The sequence below is a fragment of the Neopsephotus bourkii genome, unplaced genomic scaffold (assembly GCF_033783945.1).
Source record: "Neopsephotus bourkii isolate Nb327-2 ecotype Australia unplaced genomic scaffold, CSIRO-AGI_Nbou_v1 NB_234, whole genome shotgun sequence".
Classification (NCBI taxonomy): domain Eukaryota; kingdom Metazoa; phylum Chordata; class Aves; order Psittaciformes; family Psittacidae; genus Neopsephotus; species Neopsephotus bourkii.
The window spans coordinates 354,246-371,342 of record NW_026900744.1 but is presented as its reverse complement, the minus strand read 5'-3'; the positions used below and the strand labels follow the sequence as shown (position 1 = coordinate 371,342).

The 17,097-nt window shown below is 56.3% G+C and overlaps 3 protein-coding genes and 1 non-coding gene across 7 annotated transcripts in view; 3 read left to right on the top strand and 1 right to left on the bottom strand.

The window, feature by feature from the left end:
- Positions 1 to 66: 66 nt before the first annotated feature.
- Positions 67 to 3,480, top strand: BSND (barttin CLCNK type accessory subunit beta). Its single transcript, XM_061344717.1, has 4 exons — positions 67 to 409; positions 1,396 to 1,475; positions 1,862 to 2,101; positions 2,789 to 3,480. Exons 1-4 carry the CDS (start codon positions 233 to 235, stop codon positions 3,048 to 3,050), a joined length of 759 nt encoding a protein of 252 aa, XP_061200701.1. The 5' UTR covers positions 67 to 232; the 3' UTR covers positions 3,051 to 3,480.
- Positions 3,481 to 5,319: 1,839 nt separating this feature from the next.
- TRNAG-CCC (transfer RNA glycine (anticodon CCC)) lies at positions 5,320 to 5,390 on the top strand. The gene has a single exon. It is a non-coding gene; the product is annotated as a tRNA-Gly (tRNA).
- A 1,288-nt stretch (positions 5,391 to 6,678) lies between these two features.
- Positions 6,679 to 13,236, top strand: PCSK9 (proprotein convertase subtilisin/kexin type 9). Of its 3 annotated transcripts, XR_009724121.1 has the most exons (13): positions 7,223 to 7,409; positions 7,522 to 7,710; positions 7,797 to 7,920; positions 8,038 to 8,171; positions 8,655 to 8,796; positions 8,872 to 9,068; positions 9,235 to 9,418; positions 10,089 to 10,259; positions 10,541 to 10,689; positions 10,787 to 10,952; positions 11,174 to 11,355; positions 11,855 to 12,147; positions 13,225 to 13,236. XR_009724121.1 is itself a non-coding variant. In XM_061344742.1 (12 exons), exons 2-12 carry the CDS (start codon positions 7,687 to 7,689, stop codon positions 12,020 to 12,022), a joined length of 1,641 nt encoding a protein of 546 aa, XP_061200726.1. In that variant the 5' UTR covers positions 6,679 to 6,795; positions 7,522 to 7,686; the 3' UTR covers positions 12,023 to 12,822. The 3 variants fall into 3 exon arrangements, 2 of the variants coding, with proteins under 2 accessions (XP_061200726.1, XP_061200725.1); XM_061344742.1 differs by lacking the exons at positions 7,223 to 7,409; positions 13,225 to 13,236 and adding an exon at positions 6,679 to 6,795 and having other exon boundaries at positions 11,855 to 12,822; XM_061344741.1 differs by lacking the exon at positions 13,225 to 13,236 and having other exon boundaries at positions 11,855 to 12,822.
- Positions 13,237 to 14,528: 1,292 nt separating this feature from the next.
- The window catches only part of USP24 (ubiquitin specific peptidase 24), a 67,866-nt gene continuing 65,297 nt past the window's right edge, over positions 14,529 to 17,097 (bottom strand). For both annotated transcript variants that reach the window (XM_061344743.1, XM_061344744.1), the window contains one exon: positions 14,529 to 17,017. In XM_061344743.1, coding sequence (XP_061200727.1) covers positions 16,955 to 17,017 — 63 coding nt within the window. In that variant the 3' untranslated portion in view covers positions 14,529 to 16,954. The remainder of the gene's footprint in view (positions 17,018 to 17,097) is intronic.

Here is a 17,097-nt window from a genome sequence, read left to right as displayed (position 1 = left end):
GGGAAGGTTACCCGGACACGTGCCGGGCGGCTCCACTGGAGTGTGACCGGCGGCTCCGTGTTTGCATTCATTACAAACCCGTTCAGAACTGGGCAGGACCGGGCTCAGCCCGCAGCCCAGCCGCAGCCTCCGGAGCAGGAAACCTCTCCTTGCCTTCCCCCCCCGGAGGTGTGCTCAGCGCCCGCTGAGCTTCCCGGCATCTCTGCTCGCCTGCTTCTCCCACCCGGAGCCCATGGCCGAGGAGAAGACCTTCCGCTACGGGTTCATCATCCTGGGGTTCTTCCTGGTCATGACGGGGATGTTCATCATGAGCGTGGAGAAGCCCCAGATCTACATCACCTTCTGCGCCCTGGGCGTGCTGCTCGTGGCTGTGGGCATCACCTGGAGCATGTGCCAGTGCTACCCCAAGGTAGGGTCCATCCTGGCTCCGTGCGCATCGGGGGGCTCGCCTGGGTTTGGGTTTGTATCTTGGGCTGTGCTTTGGTTTTCCCATCTGTTGGCTGGGATAGAGGCAGATCCCGGGGGAGATCTGAGTGATCCAGAGAGAAAAGTGCTGGTGGTGGAGGCTTGTCCCCTGCTATACCTCCCCTGCAGGATGCGGCTCCCTTCCTTCACCCCCTGTACCCCTGCACCTCCCCGAGCCTGCGGCTTCAATACCAAGCAGGCAGTGAGGAACGAGCCCAAGGAAATCATCTCTTCCATGCAACCCCCAAAATGCTGCTCCCCCCATGGGGATCAGGGCCTTGGTGGGCTCCCAAAGAAGGGGCTGTGGTGGCTATGGATGCCAGAGGGTCCTGGCCCCTGAGCACACCCTCACCTCTGGGTCTCCTTGGCAGAGGGCACAGCAGAGCAGCCAAGCATCCCTGCCCTGGGACATGGGGCTGGCAGGAAAGGCTTTTCCCCAGGAGAGGCTGTGGCACTCACCTGGGAGCTGATGGCTGGCCCACGGCTGTACCCCAAAGTGCAGGGTGGCACAGGGGACCCCAGCACCAAGTGGGACCCCTGAGACCGGCTGGGTCCCCATGGACCAGGGTGAAGCTGACCCCAGCTCCCCCCAAAGCCAAGCTCAGCCCCAGTGAGGAGGCAGAGGTGGCTTTGTCACCGTGCTCAGGGCTCAAGGACAGGGCACCCTATGGGCCCCGGGGACCCCCCCATGGCTCAGGGACACACATGACCCCCCTGCAGACAAGGTGCTGAGAGCGGGGCCGTGCTGGGTTCATTCAATCCTCATTGATCTCATGCAAAATAATCCATTTCCAAGCAAGTGTGCTGGGAAAAGAGCAACTTCCAGCGGAAGGGACACTGTCCTGAAGGGACATGGTCCCTTTTAGTGCTAACAGGGTTGAGCCCCCCCATGATGCCCATCATAGGGCAATGCATCTCTTTCCCCCCCAGATAACATTCATCCCTGTGGACCTTGAGGCTGAGCGGTTCCTGGAGCACAAACCCATCGTGCTGCTGGACAAGGACACCCGGTAGGTCCCAGCACCCTGCCCGGGTCTCCTGTTAGCGGGGGTTTCCATGGGTACACACCGCTATCTGTGTGCCCTCGGGGACAAGGGCAGTGTCCGAGCTCACTGGCACTGGGGACAACTACACCTATTGCAGCAAAGGATGACAAGCAGGGGCCCCATGGGGGAGGTAAGGGATGGATGAACCCCCCAGGGCTGGAGCCTGGGTGATGCTGAGGGGTTCAAAGCATCCGGATGTGCTCTGTGGGTACCACCTGCAAGGGCTCACTGGCTCTGCTGCTGTGATGTGGCCTCGGTGGCCCCTAAAGGAGTCCTGCGTTCATGTCCCTGAGCATCTCCATAGGGGTCCATGTCCTGCTCATCACCCCCTGTCTCTCCTTTACCCACAGCTTGCTCACACCCGGCATCAAGCAAGAGGCCAGCAGTGCCTATGAGAAAAGCCTGCCCTCCTATGAGCAGGTCCAGATGCAGGGGTTGGGCTCAGCCCTGCTCCCCCCTGCCCAGCACAGAGCCCATGCCTGCTCCCAACCAGCCCTGCAGGCCAGAGCAGAGGTGCACCAGGAGCTGGGGGGCGCTGGGGACCCCCCCAAAGAGCTGTCCCCTCAGCTGGAAGCAGCGCCCAGCAGTTGGTATGTGATGCTCATGGGACTGGGATGCAGGGGGGGAAACTGGGGGGGTTGGACCACTGGTATGGAGGGAGGGAGAGGAGGAAGAGGAGGAAGAGGGGTCTTTGCTGACCCCTTTGGAATTCCAGCCCTGCCTGGATGGTGCCTCGGCCCATGGGGAGCATCAGCACTGGGTTATTTATGGGGAGGAAATCTGGGTTGCCTTTGGTTGTAGATCGTGTTTTGCTTTTATTTCAGTTTATAAATATAAATACAAAGAATGCCCCTCACTGGAATAAATCCCAAGCTCCTGGTCAGACATAGACAGAAATGAGATGCTCAGTACATGTCCTTCAGATCAGACACCACATACGATGCTCATGCATTGGGTTGGGAAGTCTCAAAAGTGCTTTGCAAGCGATGGGGGACACCATTCAGCACTGGGATCTAAGAGTTGGGCACCTCCTCTACCAAAGTGCAGCTGCAGCTGGGATGGGAGGCTCTGCTTTCTCCCTGGCACAGGGAATCACTGGTTCATCCCATGGGGAGAAGGAGGAACCTGCAGGCAGGTTATCCCCATAAAGGCAGGCACTGGGGGCTGAGATAGGGCCCCCATTAAGGGGACTGGTGATGCTGGGACCATGCTGCTGGTCCAGCAGCCCCCGTCTCCAGCTGTGTTTAGTGCATCCCCTCATCCCCCTGCTCCCGCAGCCCATCCCGGCCGGCACTGGGGGCCGCACCACTGGCATCCCTCCTGGAGGACATGGACACACCATCACTGGAGGGCTCCGTGCCCAGCAGCCCCGTGCCAAGGGGCCGGACCCCACCATCCACCCGCTCCGGCTGCACCCCGGCTGGGGCACAGCACCCCCATAAAGGCACCACAGAGGAGGATGACCTCTATTACGGGCTCCAGGAGGGGCCGGATGCTCTGCTCAAGGATAATGACTGCCTTTTTGAGCCTGACAACTGATTTCCTGGAGGGAAGGGATGCTTGGCATGGACTCAGCTCATGGAGGGGACACAAATGTCACAGCCTGGAAGAAAGGGGCTTGGGTTGCCCCCCTAAAGAGCAGTACCTGCAGTGTGGAGGAGCGCAGAGACTTGTGTGCGTGCTGCACCCCTTGTGCCTACCCAGATGCTTGGGAGGATGCCACCCAAGGGGAGCATGGCCGCATCCTTCTGGAACCCATTGGGTGGACAGGTGAACACTGGACTGGGCAGGATCCAGGCTAAATCATGTGCTTGGGAAGGGAAAGCATCAGCTTTGCTGTTTGAAGCGGGATCGGGGTGCAGGTGGGTAAAGGTGTGCTCGCCCCAGGCAGGCTTTACGAGGCAGAGATGTCCCAAAAGCCCTTTTCCCACCCATTAAAGCCTCCTGGAACTAAAATCAGGTCCTGAGACCCCTGCAGCAGCAGCCTTCATGCTGGGAACGGGCGATGGGGGGGCAGTGGGCTGGCAGCACGCAGTCAGCAGGCAGTGAGAGCTGTGACCTCTGCCTGCCCTTCTGCTGCCGGGGGCTGTGGGGATCTGCCTGGCTCAGCCTCTGCAGGGATCAGAGCATCAGCGGGTCCAACAGTGAGAGGATGCTGAGTCCCTCGCCCCGCTCTGGGAGAGCTGGGGGGGATGCTGCAGCCCCAGGAGGTTTGGGAGCTCGCATCTGCTGGTAGAGCAGAGCTTCAGTGCCTTGAATCCTGTGTTCAGTTCTGGGGCCCTCATTGCAAGAGAGACATTGAGCAGGGCCAAGGAAGGGCAATGGAGCTGGTGCAGGGCCTGGAGCTCAAGTGTGATGGGGAACGGCTGAGGGACCTGGGGGGTTCAGTCTGGAGAAGGCTCAGGGTGGACCTTATTGCTCCCTACAACTGCCTGAAAGGAGGGTGGAGCCAGTAGGGAGCTGGGCTCTGCTGCTAAGGAACAAGGCATGGGACAAGGGGAAACGGCCTCAAGCTGCACCAGGGGAGGTTTAAACTGGATGTTAGGAACAATTCCTGCCCCAAAGGGTGCTCAGGCTTTGCAACAGGCTGCCCAGAGCAGTGCTGGAGTCACCGTCCCTGCAGGTGTTCACACCCCGTATAGATGAGTCCCTCAGTGCCATGGGTTAGCGGTGGCCTTGGCAGTGTTGGGGTAATGGTTGGACCTCCTGACCATAAAGGTCTTTTCCAACCTCATTGATTCTATGATTCAGCAAGGTTACGTGGGTTGATGAGCCCAAAGGCAGGGACAAAGCTGTCCCTTGGCACCTGAGGGGAATGGAGCATGGGAGCTGTGGAAACAACGCTCCCCATCCTTTCCTGCACCGGCGGGGTACAACCCAGGGCACTTCAGGACACTGCTCTGCGTGAAGCCTCGCTCCTTCCTGGTGCCCCTGCAGCTCCCCTCCAGGTCACCGCAGTGCCAAGGGGAAGAGGGCAGGCAGCACCCCGAGCTCTCGGGTGTTTATGGGCAACAGGAGGGTGGGGAGCGAAGGTGTTTGCTAAACACTGCCGGCTGGATGGGGAGCAGCTGCCCCGGAGGAAGCGTTACCCAACTGTTTACACTTGCTCCACCCCTGCCTGTCCTTCCCGGCATGGGGGGGACCATGAGGGCTGCAGGGATGCTCATGGAGGTCGGGAGGGTGCCTGGGGAAGGACGCTGCTCTGGCTCGCGTTGAGGGTGGGAGCTGTGTATAGAGCTTCTGCCCATCTCCTGCCCTGGGACTCTACCACTTATGGCCAAAGAAACTTCATTTTCCAAAGCTTTTAATTGGGAAGGAGCAGGGCTGGGATGGGGACCGCAGCGCCTCCAACCCCCTGGAGCCCCCTGGATTTGGGTCCCCGCATCCCCCATAAAGCATCCCTGCCATGCCTAAGGGTGGGATAACCCCAGCGCAGAGGTTGCCGGAGCCAAAGTGTTCAGCTCGGATGGAGGTTAAACATTGTGAGAAGCGGGACATTCCTGCATGGCATTACAGCTCCGAGAAGCTCAGGGCCCCGCTGCCCGCCCACTCCAGCCCGGTCACAACACGGGCAGGGACTGGCCACGCAACCCCCAGGACGGCTGCTGTCGTGGGGTCCTCACTGGGGGACTGGAAGGGAACGGGATGGGGAAGGGACGGGGACAGGATGGGAACGGGATGGGGATGGAACGGGGACAGGATAGGGACGGGATGGGAAAGGGAAAGGGTCCCGCTGCTGCTGCTGTCGCTATTGATGCTGCTCACCCGAGACCACGGCACCAGCATCGCAGCGCATCACCACCGCAGCGCACCAGTGGTGTAGTGGTATCATGCAAGATTCCCATTCTTGCGACCCGGGTTCGATTCCCGGCTGGTGCAAAGCTACTTATCGAATTACGGCTCTGAACGGTATCTGAAAGAACTGAATTGCCCTAAACCTCAGGGATGCGAGTGCTGCACATTTTGCCTCGGGGGCTTCCCATCCCAGCATCACCCTGCCCTCTGTGAAGGACCCCTCCAAGCCCCCCCCCGTGTTGGAGGGATTTAGGGGCCTTTTTGCCCTTGTTGGGATCTCCTCTATTGCCTTTTCTGCGCTCTTCTTCCTCCCTCTTCAACAGGACACAGGCACAGCCGGAGGGTACCGCTGCTGTCTGCAGCAGCAGGAGCTGCCTCGAGTAGCGACCCTGTGTGCCAGGATGGCAATCAATCACATCTCTTCTCTACAGGGGGCAAGTCTGGGGCTGTTTCTGAATATATTTTCATTAAAAATATAGTATTTCTACAGCTATCCCCTCCTTCCAGAGGGCTGCGGGGCTTGGACATCCCTCACACCCCCTGCACAGGCACTGGGGCTGGGTATTCATGCCAAGACCTCCCCAGGATGCTCAGCATGTGAGGATATGTGCAGGGCTAGGGGGGGGGGCTTTGCCACCTTCATCCACCTTCTGGGCTCTCTCCATCCATCCCTTGGAAATGGCTTGTTCCCTGTGCAAAAAGAAAGGGAGCAACTCTGGAGGGAGCAGGGGACTGTCCCGTTCAAAACGGGGCTCCCCAGTGTGCAGCTGCCCTGACAGTGTCATACAATCATTGAATGGTTTGTGCTGGAAGGGACCTTAAAGCTCACCCAGTTCCAACCCTTGCCATGGGCAGGGACCCCTTCCACTAGAGCAGCTTGCTCCAAGCCCCTGTGTCCAACCTGGCCTTGAACACTGCCAGGGATGGGGCAGCCACAGCTTCTCTGGGCACCCTGTGCCAGCGCCTCAGCACCCTCACAGGGAAAGGCTTCTGCCTAAGATCTAACCTAAATCTGTCCTCCATCATCAGTTTAAAGCCATGCACATCCATATAAAACGTATAAATCCATATAAACCATGCACATCATTGTAAAACATATACATCCATGTAAAGCAAATACATTCATATAAAACATTTACATTTATATGCATCCATATAAAACACATACATCCATATAACACATATACATCCATATAACACATATACACCCATATAAAACACATAACCTCCGAGGAGCTTATAAACAGCTAATAAACCCCACTAAATCCCCATTTCCCTCGAAAGCAGGGAAGGGGAAGGGCTTTGCTGAAGGTCACCCGGGATAGCGGGGCCCCACGGGAGCCCGGCACTGCGGGAGGGGAGAGCTGGAAAGCAGCGGTGAAGAGCCATGGGAAAGCACCAGCCTCACCCCCAGTGCTTGCTCTGCGTGACGGGGGTGTAAGAAATGCCCAAACGGGATTAGAGGCTTCCATGGAAATGTACCTCTGAAGTCACCCAGCGAGAGGCACATGAAAGCCTTCTGAGAATAGTCCCTGGGTGCCTGCGCTGAGCTCCCTTCGGGACCCCTCACCCCCGGGTAAAGACCCCCCCCCCCGTTCCCCTTCCCGTTAATGGTTAACCCGCCCGGGTGGGCCGATGGGGCCGGCGGCGGTGGCGTGATCCCCGCCCCGCTGAGCCGCGTCGAGCCGAGCCGAGCCGAGCCGAACCGAGCCGAACCGAGCCGAGCCGAGCCGAACCGAGCCGATCCGATCCGAGCCGAGCCGAGCCGAGCCGAGCCGAGCCGAACCGAGCCGAACCGAGCCGAGCCGAGCCGAACCGAGCCGATCCGATCCGAGCCGAGCCGAGCCGAGCCGAGCCGAGCCGAACCGAGCCGAGTGGAGCCGAGCCGCGCTGGGACCGCGCAGCTCCGCGGCTCTGCGGGCGTCGGGGCGGGCTGCGGGCATGGCCCCGCGGGCGCTGGCGCTGCTGCTGGCGCTGCTGCTGGTGCGGGGGGCGGCGGAGCTGGCGGAGGAGCTGGTGCGGGCGCTGGGGGAGGCCGAGGAGGAGGCAGCGGCCGTCGGGGCCGCCCCGCCGGGAGCCGCCGCTTTCCACCGCGCCGCGAAGGTGAAGCGACAGAGAGCGGCGGAAAGGAGGGGAGGCGGTGATGGTGGTGATGGTGGGAAGCGGGTGCGCCTGTGAGTGTGTGAGCCCGGACCGAAGCGCTGTGTCCCCGCAGGCGGCGTGGCGGCTCCCCGGGCGGTACGTGGTGGTGCTGCGGGCCGGCAGCGGTGAGACCGAGGTGAGGGGCACGGCGAGGAGGCTGCAGGCGCGGGCGGCTCGGCGAGGGTACCTGAGCGAGGTGCTGCACATCTTCCACCTCCTGCCCGCCTTCCTGGTGAAGATGAGCAGCGATGTGCTGGACACGGTGCGTGGGGCGGGTGGAAGGAAGCTCCAGCGTAGGGGGGTATAGGAGTGTGGTCACCAAGCCGGGCGCTGGGTCTCCTCCGGCAGGCGCTGAAGCTGCCGCATGTGGAGTACGTCGAGGAGGATGCGTACGTCTTTGCACAGAGCATCCCCTGGAACCTGGGCAGGATCGTGCCCCCGCAGCCCGGCTCGAGTGCCTACAGCCCTCCCAGTAAGCGCTGGGGCATGGGGAGGAGACCCACGGGGATATGGGAGCATCCCAAGCGGTCTGGGCTGACCGTGGTGGTGGGTTCCTTCCTCTCCCCACCCTGGGCTGTGTCCCTGATAGATAAAGGTGACCTGGTGGAGGTTTACCTGCTGGACACCAGTGTGCAGAGCAGCCACCGGGAGATCGAGGGCAGGGTGCTGGTGACTGACTTTGAGAACGTTCCCGAGGAGGATGGCACCCGCTTCCATAGGCAGGTGAGCACCGAGGTGCTGCAGCCCGGGAAGAGCCCTGTACCCACTAAACCCTGCTCGGGCTTGTGGGGTTCCCAGGACAAGAGAGACACTTGGCTTGTGGCAAAATGCCAGGCAGGACATGCAGGAGCGGGAGCTGTGGTCCTGGGGGACGTTGGGACCTCAGTTTGGAGCCGTGGTTGAGCCTGGGGAAAGCAGTTTTGGGGTGCACGGGTGCATGTCAGGGTGTCTTTGCAAGAGGGAACTGAGGTGCACTCCACACTGGGGGCCAGGGCTTGTGCCCTGCAGTGGATGCATGGTGTTATCACTGCTTGCATTAAGGAGCCAGCCCTGGGGAAGGCTCCCTGCATCCCTGTCCATAAGGATTTATTCTCTTAGCTGGTGCAAAGCGCAAGGGATGGGATGGGGCTGGGGAGGATGCTCTGGGGTTGCAAACCTGCTTTGGTGCAATGAGCAGAGGGGTTAAAGCCCTGTTGCCTGCCCCAGGCCGGCAAGTGTGACAGCCACGGGACACACATGGCCGGGGTGCTGGGCGGGCGCGACGCCGGCGTGGCCACGGGTGCCAACATCCGCAGCCTCCGTGTGCTGAACTGCCAGGGGAAGGGCACGGTCAGCGGGACCCTCACCGGTGAGTCACGGGCGCGCTCCCCCCGCCTCATCCCCGTCCTGTGATGGTTCCCATCCCTCCTCTTGTCCCTCCCAGGCCTGGAGTTCATCAAGGCGGCGATGGAGGCTCGGCCCTATGCACCGCTGGTGGTGGTGCTGCCCTTTGCCGGTGCCTACAGCCGAGTGCTCAATGCCGGCTGCCGGCGGATGGCGCGGGTCGGGGTGGTGCTGATTGCGGCTGCCGGTAACTACAAGGATGATGCCTGCCTGTACTCACCAGCATCCGAGCCAGAGGTATGGGCTGTGGGGGTCCCTGGGCTTGTCCAAGTTGGCTGGGGTTGGAAGGGACCTTAAAGCTCATCCAGCTCCAACCGCCTGCCATAGGCAGGGACACCTTCCACTGGAGCATCTTGCTTCAACCCCATCCTGTCCCCATCTCCCTCTGTCACCGCCCTGGCAGGTCATCACGGTCGGTGCCACCAACAGCGAGGACCAACCCGCCTCCATCGGCACCCTGGGCACCAACTTTGGCCGCTGCGTGGACCTGTTTGCACCGGGGGACGACATCATCGGTGCCTCCAGCGACTGCAGCACGTGCTTCACGGCGCAGAGCGGGACGTCACAGGCGGCTGCACACGTGGCGGGTGAGCTGGGCTGGTAGCAGGGCTGGCCCTCCACTATGCTGGTCCTGGGTGCATGCCCCTGCCTGTGCTGGGGATGCCTTTGAGTGTTATAGTGCCTTGGGTTTGGCAGGATGGGTGCTACGGCCTGCACAGAGCTCCCACATCCCATGAGTGTGGGGAATGGGTTGCAGTGATTCCTTCTCCCGTCCCTTTTGAGTTGTGCTGCTCAGGGGTATTGTGGCCCCTTGTGCTCACTGTGACCCCCTGCTCTCTGCAGGCATCGCTGCCATGCTGCTCAGGGGTATTGTGGCCCCTTGTGCTCACTGTGACCCCCTGCTCTCTGCAGGCATCGCTGCCATGCTGCTCAGGGGTATTGTGGCCCCTTGTGCTCACTGTGACCCCCTGCTCTCTGCAGGCATCGCAGCCATGCTGCTCAGGGGTATTGTGGCCCCTTGTGCTCACTGTGACCCCCTGCTCTCTGCAGGCATCGCAGCCATGCTGCTCAGGGGTATTGTGGCCCCTTGTGCTCACTGTGACCCCCTGCTCTCTGCAGGCATCGCAGCCATGCTGCTCAGGGGTATTGTGGCCCCTTGTGCTCACTGTGACCCCCTGCTCTCTGCAGGCATCGCAGCCATGCTGCTCAGGGGTATTGTGGCCCCTTGTGCTCACTGTGACCCCCTGCTCTCTGCAGGCATCGCAGCCATGCTGCTCAGCGCCGAGCCCCAGCTGAGCCTCGCCGAGCTCCGGCAGCGCCTCCTGCACTTCGCCACCAAGAACATCATGGATGTGGCCTGGTTCCCTGAGGAGCAGCAGCTCCAGACACCCAACAGCGTGGCTGGGCTGCCCACCCGCCTGGGTGCAGGTAAAGACCTCACTGCCTGCTGGGTGCTCGGCAGGAAAAGCAGCACCTGGGTGAAAGCAGGGCAATATGGTTTAATGCAAGGTGTCCCTGCGCATGGTGGGGGGCTGGAACTGGATGCCCTTAAGGTCCTTTCCAACCCAAACCATTCCGTGATTCTATGGCAAGGCACATTCCTCACTGAACTGTGCTTGGGATGGCCGAGCCCAAGCGCAGCCGCATGCAGAGGGCAGGGGTAGACCTGGCTGAGTGCTGTGTGCACTGGCCCCATGTTCCCATTGCAGAGGAGCAGCTGTTCTGCCGCTCGGTGTGGTCGGCACGCTCGGGGCTCACCCGGCACGCCACGGCCGTGGCTCGCTGCACCGGCACCGAGGAGATGCTCAGCTGCTCCAGCTTCTCCCGCAGCGGCAGGAGGCTGGGCGAGCACATGGAGGTGAGGGCTCGGCATGGCCCTGGGGTGCCTGCTGGCCTCAGGGGGGTGTCCTCCAACCCATGAGCACCCCGGTGATGCTGTGCTGCCCCTGCCGTAGGAGAAGGACGGGCAGAAGCAGTGCGTGGCACACAATGCTTTCCGGGGCCAGGGTGTCTATGCCATCGCCCGGTGCTGCACATGGCCTAGGGACAAGTGCCAAATCAACGCCAGCTCCACGGTGGCTGAAGGGGCCGGCTGCTCCCCGAGGGACCACGTGCTGACCGGTAACACTGTGGGTTACAGACCCTCAAGCCTACAGCCTGCTGGCTCCTGAAGAGCCTTGGGACCTGGGTGGGTCTGAGTGCTGGGATGACGGGGAAGGGGGATGCGTGCTGCATGCATGGAGGTGTGGAAGGCTCAGGGGTCAGTGGGAGCATCCTTCAGTGATGCAGCACTGGGATGCTGGCACAGCCACCCCGTGCCGACAGCCCCTCTCCTCTCACAGGGTGCAGCTTCCACTCGCCCATCGCAGCACTGGGTGACAGTGGCAGACCCGTTGCAGGGCTGGAGAGGGAGCCCAGTCACTGCACCAGCAGGATGGAGGTGATGGCACATGCCTTGTGCTGCCCTGCTGCCAGCCTTGAGTGCCGGGTGAAGGAGCACACATCCCTGGATGCTGTGGAGAAGGTAGGGATAGAATCATGGAACCTTGGAATGGTTTGGGTTGGAAGGGACCTTAAAGCTCACCCAGCTCCAACCCCTGCCACAGGCAGGGACACCTTCCACTCGAGCAGCTTGCTCCAAGCCCCTGTGTCCAACCTGGCCTTGAACACTGCCAGGGATGGGGCAGCCACAGCTTCTCTGGGCACCCTGTGCCAGTGCCTCAGCACCCTCATAGGGAAGAACTTCCTTATATGTAACCTGTATCTCCCCTGTTAAGGATGGTGCATTCTCCTTTCTAATGGTGTCCCCATCTGTGCTTGTCCTTCTGCTGCCCTAATGGGGGTTGGTTTTAGCATCTTACTGCAGCCACCCCAACCAGTGTCCCCAGTTGCTGACCTGTACTGGGACCACCCCAGGTGGGATTGCTCCGTGTGACACTGACTACATCACCCTGAGGACCACGAGGGATGGGCAGACTGTGCCCCTTTGCTGTTAATGGAGATGACCTCTTCTCCCCCATTAGGTGACTGTGTCCTGTGATGCCGGCTGGACGCTGACGGGCTGCAATGCCCATTCCCAGAGCCCGGGCACCATGGGGGCCTACGCCGTGGATGATGCCTGCGTGGCAGCCAGCATCCCTGGCAGCAGCACCGCTGTGGTCATTGCCATTTGCTGCCGCAGCCGGCAGTAGGGACGGGCTGAGCTGGAGACACGTGTGCCCAAGCAGGGCAGGGCTGGACCATCAGCACCCAGCTCAGAGCCTCCCCAGGGCTGAGCTGCTGGCAACCTCCGTGCTTGGGCTGCTGTGATGGTGGGGTACGAGCTCATCACCCTCTTGCATAGCAGGGCTGAGGCCCAGGGTGGCTTTGTAAGAGGTCTCCGAGCAGCCCCTTGCTGCATCCCAGGAGCGATCCCAGCATCCTTCCCAGCTCTATGAACACCCCAACTGTATGAGCCATCTCAAAGCTGTTTGCGTTATCACCCAGCATGACAAACCCCTCTAGCTTTAAAACAACAGTCCCCTGGTGAGGATTGCTCCTTTCTTTCCTCCTTAGTTGCTCACTACACGTCAGTCGATGCCACTTTGCCCCTCCACAATCATAGCTTAGCTATTTTGGGACAGTTTTGTACTTGCTCACCCATCTACCCAGGAGAATGGATTGCTTTTTAGTCAAGTGTAAGGGCTCTAGTTTAACCAGTCTGCTTGTTTGGTTAGATCTTAACCTGCATTGCTACAGTCAGCTACTGCTTTGGTAGTGGGGTTTTTTGGTTCTTAAGGCAATGATCTGTTGGTGCTCTGCTTTGCTTCGACAGTTTCCCTGTCAGGTCTTCCCGAGACACCCAGGAGTGGCTGTAATTCCTCTAACAGACAAGCAAGAACAAAAAGCTCCCGTTGTAGCGCGGTTTTTACCTTCAATATTTATTTGGAATTTTATAAATAAACATTTTATAAACGTCTTTTTAAAATAAACCTCACAGACCAGTGCTCAGGAGATCCGATCCCTTGTGTGGCTTCATGTACACCCCGTGGGGAAGCAGTGCGCAAGGGGGAGATGACCCCCACCACCAGGCAGGGATGCTGCTCCCCCAAATGAGCCCTCATCCCTGCCTGGGGTATAAAGTGCCCCTGGGTGACCGATGGCCCCCTTAGAGGTCAGTGCAGACAGCATGGGCAACCTCCTGTTGGCTCTAGGACTGGCGCAGAGCCCATGCACATGCAAGAAGAGAACAGTGGGAAGAGCTTCCAGTTATGGAAACAAACCATGACCCAGCTTTGGGAACGTGCCCTTGTGCTTCTTGTTGCTGATGCTTAACACTGGGCTTCACTCGACAAGCATCAAAGCCCCATGGAGAAGATAACGCATGGAAGCTCTGAGAGATGCACAGCAGCAGAGACAAGCTCAGAAGCAGCAGAAGCTGGGCTCACTTTGTTTTCAGTGACTAGCAGCCTCCTGGTACTGCCATATATAATCAGTGTGGTGTTACCTAAGGAGAGATGTAGAACTAAAGCACCAGGTTAGCCTGTCAAACTATGGCTATTCGGGGGTGGGCATTTTTCCCCTATCAAAACCACCCTTACAGACCATTCCTCCAGCTTCATCTGGCAGGAGGAGACAGAGACCCAGTAGGAAGCACCGCTCTTTGAAAGGCTGCAGTGATTTCTAACTTGTTACCTCACGGTGGCAAGAGCCCAGCCCTAATCTAATCATGTAATTATATAACATGCATATAATTACAGCCCATAATTTCATCAGCTATAATCTGAGTTCTGCACAAAGAAGTGGAAAATAATAAGGGATGTTACAGGAGCTCCTGAGGAGCACTGACACAGCTGGTAATTTATCAGCAGACTAATGCCTAAACCTCTCAAAACACACACATCAGGTTATTTCACCTCTGCTGACGTCCCTGCGAGAGGGGAGGATGCTGCTGCCTGCTCCCAGCACAGGCCGTGAGCACATTCCACATACAATAAGGCAGGCAGAGCTTTTGCAGCTTAGCTCAAGCATGCATAAGCCTGATGGAAGAGAACACTATTAGATCAGCCCTTGCTTAGTATCGTGTATGTGGGTAGGCAGGAAAGCCTCTCCAGTCAGAAGGCAGCTCTAAGCCCAGGGATGCTGCAGATAGGCCTGTCAGCACAGTCTGCAATACCCAGTCCATGCTCCCATGACTGGAGAGCACAGGCTGGGTTGTGCTTGAAACAGAGAAGTCTTTGTCCTTAGGGTTGAAGACAAAGGCAGAGCCTTGATGTCAGCCCTGTCTGAGCTAGTTCTGCTTACGAAGGCAGCATAGGTGAGCAGGACACCGTAGCACTGCTGCGTGTCCAGCGTTCTGCACCTCACACCAAGAGGCAGCATTAATTCAAGCCCAGCTCACCTGCAGATCTTAGTATCTGACACGTAAAAGTCTAACCCATGACAGCAAGTGTGGGTAAATCACTGCTCAGAAGGTCAGGAGAAGAAACTGCACACAGATACAAATCTGACAGGGCACTTGAACATGCTATGGCATAAGGATATATGGCTCCAGGGGCCACTCCGCTGCTTTGATTTACTCTGGACAGGAACCAAAATGGGAATCACAGCAACCTCTCAGAGCTTATCACCTGCAGGACTGGCTTAAGAGGTTTCAAGATAAGAGGATCACCAAGACAACAGGGTAGCAGTGTGTGCGCAGTCTAAAGATTACACTAGTTTTCTGTGAAAGGAATAACTTTATTCCATTGACCAGGAATCCCAAGACTGTTCATCAAGACTGCCTATTTTTTCCAGTGCCAAATGTCTGTATGTATGACTTGGACAGTATCTCCCAAACGCTCACAGGCAGGCTGTGGCTGCTCTTCACTGAACATTGTGTAAGCTGTATAAAAACATTTTCATCCAAAAAGATTGGCAGTAAAAATTACAACATAGAAATGCATCACAATTTACACAAAAACTAGTTTTGTTGAACTCTATTTTCCAAAAAATAATCTTCAGCAGGTTCAAATGACAGCAGCTGGAAACAAAAATAATGGACCAGGTATCATCTTATTGCAAATTATAACCATTGACTTTGTACAAGCGTGAGCAGAACCATGAAAAAGTTTGTATTGGTTTCAAGTATACAGTGGTGATGAGCCATCCCGATGCAATTCTCTTAGCAATGCTTCCCTGGGGCCCGTGGTGAATCAAGGACGTTGTTTCCATAGGAAATAACAGGAACCTGAAGTGCCAAGTGGTGCCAACCCTTAGGAACGTGACCAGCTTCTTCCATCACCGCTGCGTCCTCACTTCTCGTGATGACCCATTAACACAGTATTAGGGGTAGGGAGGGAAGGAAGAAGGGGTTATCTGTTGAAAAATGAGTTACCCAAAATTAACTGAAAACATCACATTTAAAATGTCCCAGCACACGATCAGAAACATTTATAAAACACTAACTCTGCCACGTGTCTGTGAAGACATGGTTTGGAAAAAGAAAGTGAGAGGTTCACTACAATGCCACCCTTCCTTCTTTTGCACGTGCAGTTGATGACAACGGTTCCCTTGACCCGCAATAAGTTATAAAGCTGTACAGCTGGAATCAGATCCAATGGTTACTTCCAACAGTGAAATGACTGGTTAACTTCAATATTAGTGCACAGGAGTGAAAAGCTGTCTGCTGCTGCTGCTGGTTTCAGCAGCGGTATGTAAAAAGGAAAAGAAAAAGGCACTTTTTGGCTGGTTGTGCCTTTAACTTGGCAAATTTCTCTCTTCTGGAGGTACCCAGGCACTCCTTAAGATGTCCCCCATTTCTGTGCATGTTTGTTCCTAGGATTTTTCTTTTAAAGTAAGGCAGAATCCATAAATAAAGGCAAAAAGCAGTGCAGAAAAGGCGACAAACGCAAAATGTACAACAGATGAAGAGCTATATGGCACAAAAAGAAGCTTATATCCAGAGCCAGAAATCACTGAACTGCACTTGACATGGAAAACAAAACTGCGCTCAAATCATCCCAACTGGTTTCCAGTTGTTTCTGAGCAAACGAAAAGAGCTGTGGTATTTTAAACGTTGCCTGGTCAAGTGAAAAATGTACAAAGAAAGCCAAATCATTCTTTCCCCGTGTTAAAATTGCTATAAAACCTGCATGACAGTGTCTCCAACTCACTCAAGGAATTATTCATCATATACAACCAATACCAACTTTCTCAGTAACTTCAAAGCACAAGCAAGTGATTGCAGATCCATGACCCAGACTGTGTTTTATTCAATATGTCTCCATAGGGTAAAAAAATGTAATGAGCAAAACTGTAACAGAATTCCATCTTAAAGTGCTTTTTCTTCTTTTGAAGTACTCATTAACTTTTTTCTTCTTTAAATTGACCTTTAATAATAAACACTTGTATAGCTACAGCACAAAGCTTTGCTTTTATGGCCCTTCCCATATGGTTTTGGAAGGGTACCAGAAAACATGACCCATTCCAGAGCTCCTTGACCAAGCCATTCTGTTCCGATCGCTCTCTTTACAGAGCAATCTTGCTGAGCCTTCTCATCACGAGCTTTACAGATTAGCAGGGAGACATATTAAATAGAGAAGTCCTTATGTAAACCCATTCTTCAACTAATATTTTACAATGAAATGTAAGTCATCACACATCTTTACAGAAATTGGAATATTCCTATTCAATATCATCAGAAAGATTAAAAATCTGCCCTCCATACGTAAGGGCAAGCTGTTTGTTTTTGTTCTTTTTCTTGTTTTCCTGTATAAAAACCAAAAGAAGGGTTTTGTTTTGCAGCATCACAGAAAAGCAACAGTTTTACATTCACTCATTTAATGTTCACATAAAAATTCAACCACTAGCGTTTGTGTATTTGAGAAAATCTTCTTGACAAACTGTTTTCGGTGTCTGGACTGTCATAAAGCTACTGCAGGCGAAGATGCAGCTTTCTAGAGCATTTATTGATCTGAAGCCTTCGTGGCTAAAGAATGCTTTTAGCTTTCAGGGAAACCACCTCCTCCAGCATTGCCTCCGATCCTACAAAGCCACATCTCTTCCAGACTGTTCTAATGGCATAAGCAACGGGACTCCAGTTTCAGTAGGTACCAGGCATTAAATGTTTTGAGTGGAGCTGTTCTTGTGTTCATAGGTATCCTCTATGGGTCAACATCGTCAAGGTCACTTTTAGGCTCACCAATCATCATAGGAGACTCTGAGCCCTTTCAATACACACAAGGGATGGGGAGAGAAAGATATGGCACGTTACTTTTGCTAGGTACATTGTTACTGTGTCTACATT

Excerpts from the sequence above, each read along its gene's own strand:
- PCSK9 (XM_061344741.1), top strand. The coding sequence starts at position 7,248 with ATGGCCCCGCGGGCGCTGGCGCTGCTGCTGGCGCTGCTGCTGGTGCGG. Across the intron at positions 7,711-7,796 it reads GCAGCGATGTGCTGGACACG|GCGCTGAAGCTGCCGCATGT; the intron begins GTGCGTGGGGCG and ends CTCCTCCGGCAG. Across the intron at positions 9,419-10,088 it reads GGCGGCTGCACACGTGGCGG|GCATCGCAGCCATGCTGCTC; the intron begins GTGAGCTGGGCT and ends TGCTCTCTGCAG.
- BSND (XM_061344717.1), top strand. The coding sequence starts at position 233 with ATGGCCGAGGAGAAGACCTTCCGCTACGGGTTCATCATCCTGGGGTTC. Across the intron at positions 410-1,395 it reads TGTGCCAGTGCTACCCCAAG|ATAACATTCATCCCTGTGGA; the intron begins GTAGGGTCCATC and ends TTTCCCCCCCAG. Across the intron at positions 1,476-1,861 it reads CTGCTGGACAAGGACACCCG|CTTGCTCACACCCGGCATCA; the intron begins GTAGGTCCCAGC and ends CTTTACCCACAG.